Raw genomic sequence first — 1,112 nt, forward strand, 5'->3', positions numbered from 1 at the left:
AAATGCTTCCTTGAAGGTGATTTATCCGAGGGTATTAGTATTTCTTGGTGGAAAAGTGATCGTCAAATTAGTGCCGAAAACGGTATAGTTATCAAAGATCCAAGATTAACCGCAAATTTGGCAGAAATTCCAGATACTAATAAAATAATGTATTGGTTAGTTATATCATCATCAGTAAGGCAAGATGAAGGCGATTATTATTGCAGGATATCGCATCCTTATGAAAAACAGTCCGAGTTCGCTCACGTGACTATTCTACAAAAGCCTTCCAGTGAATACCCTCAATGTTTAAAATCAAGAAAAAGTTATATTGCTGGCTCGGATGTAAAACTAACATGTATTTCAGAGGTAGTTTTACCTCCAGTGGAATTACGATGGTCACGTAGGCCTACTTCACTAACGATACCACCAATGCATGTAAGTAAAGAGATACGTGACAATATTGCTTATAAACATCTTCAGTTCACTGCAAGAAAAGAGGACAATGAACAAACGTTCGTCTGTGAACAGCATACAAAAGTTATGTCGGACACTTTAAATTGTACAATTAGTGACCTTAATATACAATATAATCCTGAAGTTAAAATACGACACACTAATGCAATATATGCGGGATCAAATTCTATATTGTTTTGTCAATCAGTTGCTAATCCTCCTGTAGCGACATTTAGATGGACATTTCAACCAATGCTAAAGCCATACGAATATGAGACTGAAGGGCAAGTATTGCGACTTCTTAAACTAGCAGTCACTAGAAATGGAACACATGTCACCTGCACAGCCACAAACCATGTAGGTACCGGTGTTGATTCGACAAGTCTGTACATTTTAAATGATAATATTGTGAACGGTGACGTAAAAGGATTTGAAAACAATGGGAAACAAATTAAAAAAGATAAGCACTCACAAGACTCAAATGGAAATAAAATTGAAAATATTAAAGAAGAAAATAACCAGGCAGTATCACTCTACGTCATCATCATTATAATTGTATTAGTTGTGATCATTGTTGTGGTTGTTGTCATCATTCCTGTTTATTATCAATGCTTCTGTAAGACAAGAACTGCTACTGATTCCTCTGGTAGAGAGATATACCAACCTACGGTGTACTA

General features: G+C 35.8%; 1 protein-coding gene across 1 annotated transcript; it reads left to right on the forward strand.

Annotated features, from left to right (window-relative positions):
- Positions 1–147: 147 nt before the first annotated feature.
- LOC117099917 (cell adhesion molecule 4-like) lies at positions 148–1,081 on the forward strand (the record flags this gene model as incomplete). Its single annotated transcript, XM_033239435.1, has 1 exon — positions 148–1,081. A coding segment is annotated over exon 1 (934 nt), but the record flags the coding sequence as incomplete, so codon positions are not given.
- Between the last annotated feature and the right edge of the window lie 31 nt (positions 1,082–1,112).

Source organism: Anneissia japonica, unplaced genomic scaffold, assembly GCF_011630105.1.
Source record: "Anneissia japonica isolate Jap-2015-1 unplaced genomic scaffold, ASM1163010v1 scaffold172129_len1112_cov122, whole genome shotgun sequence".
Classification (NCBI taxonomy): Eukaryota; Metazoa; Echinodermata; class Crinoidea; order Comatulida; family Comatulidae; genus Anneissia; species Anneissia japonica.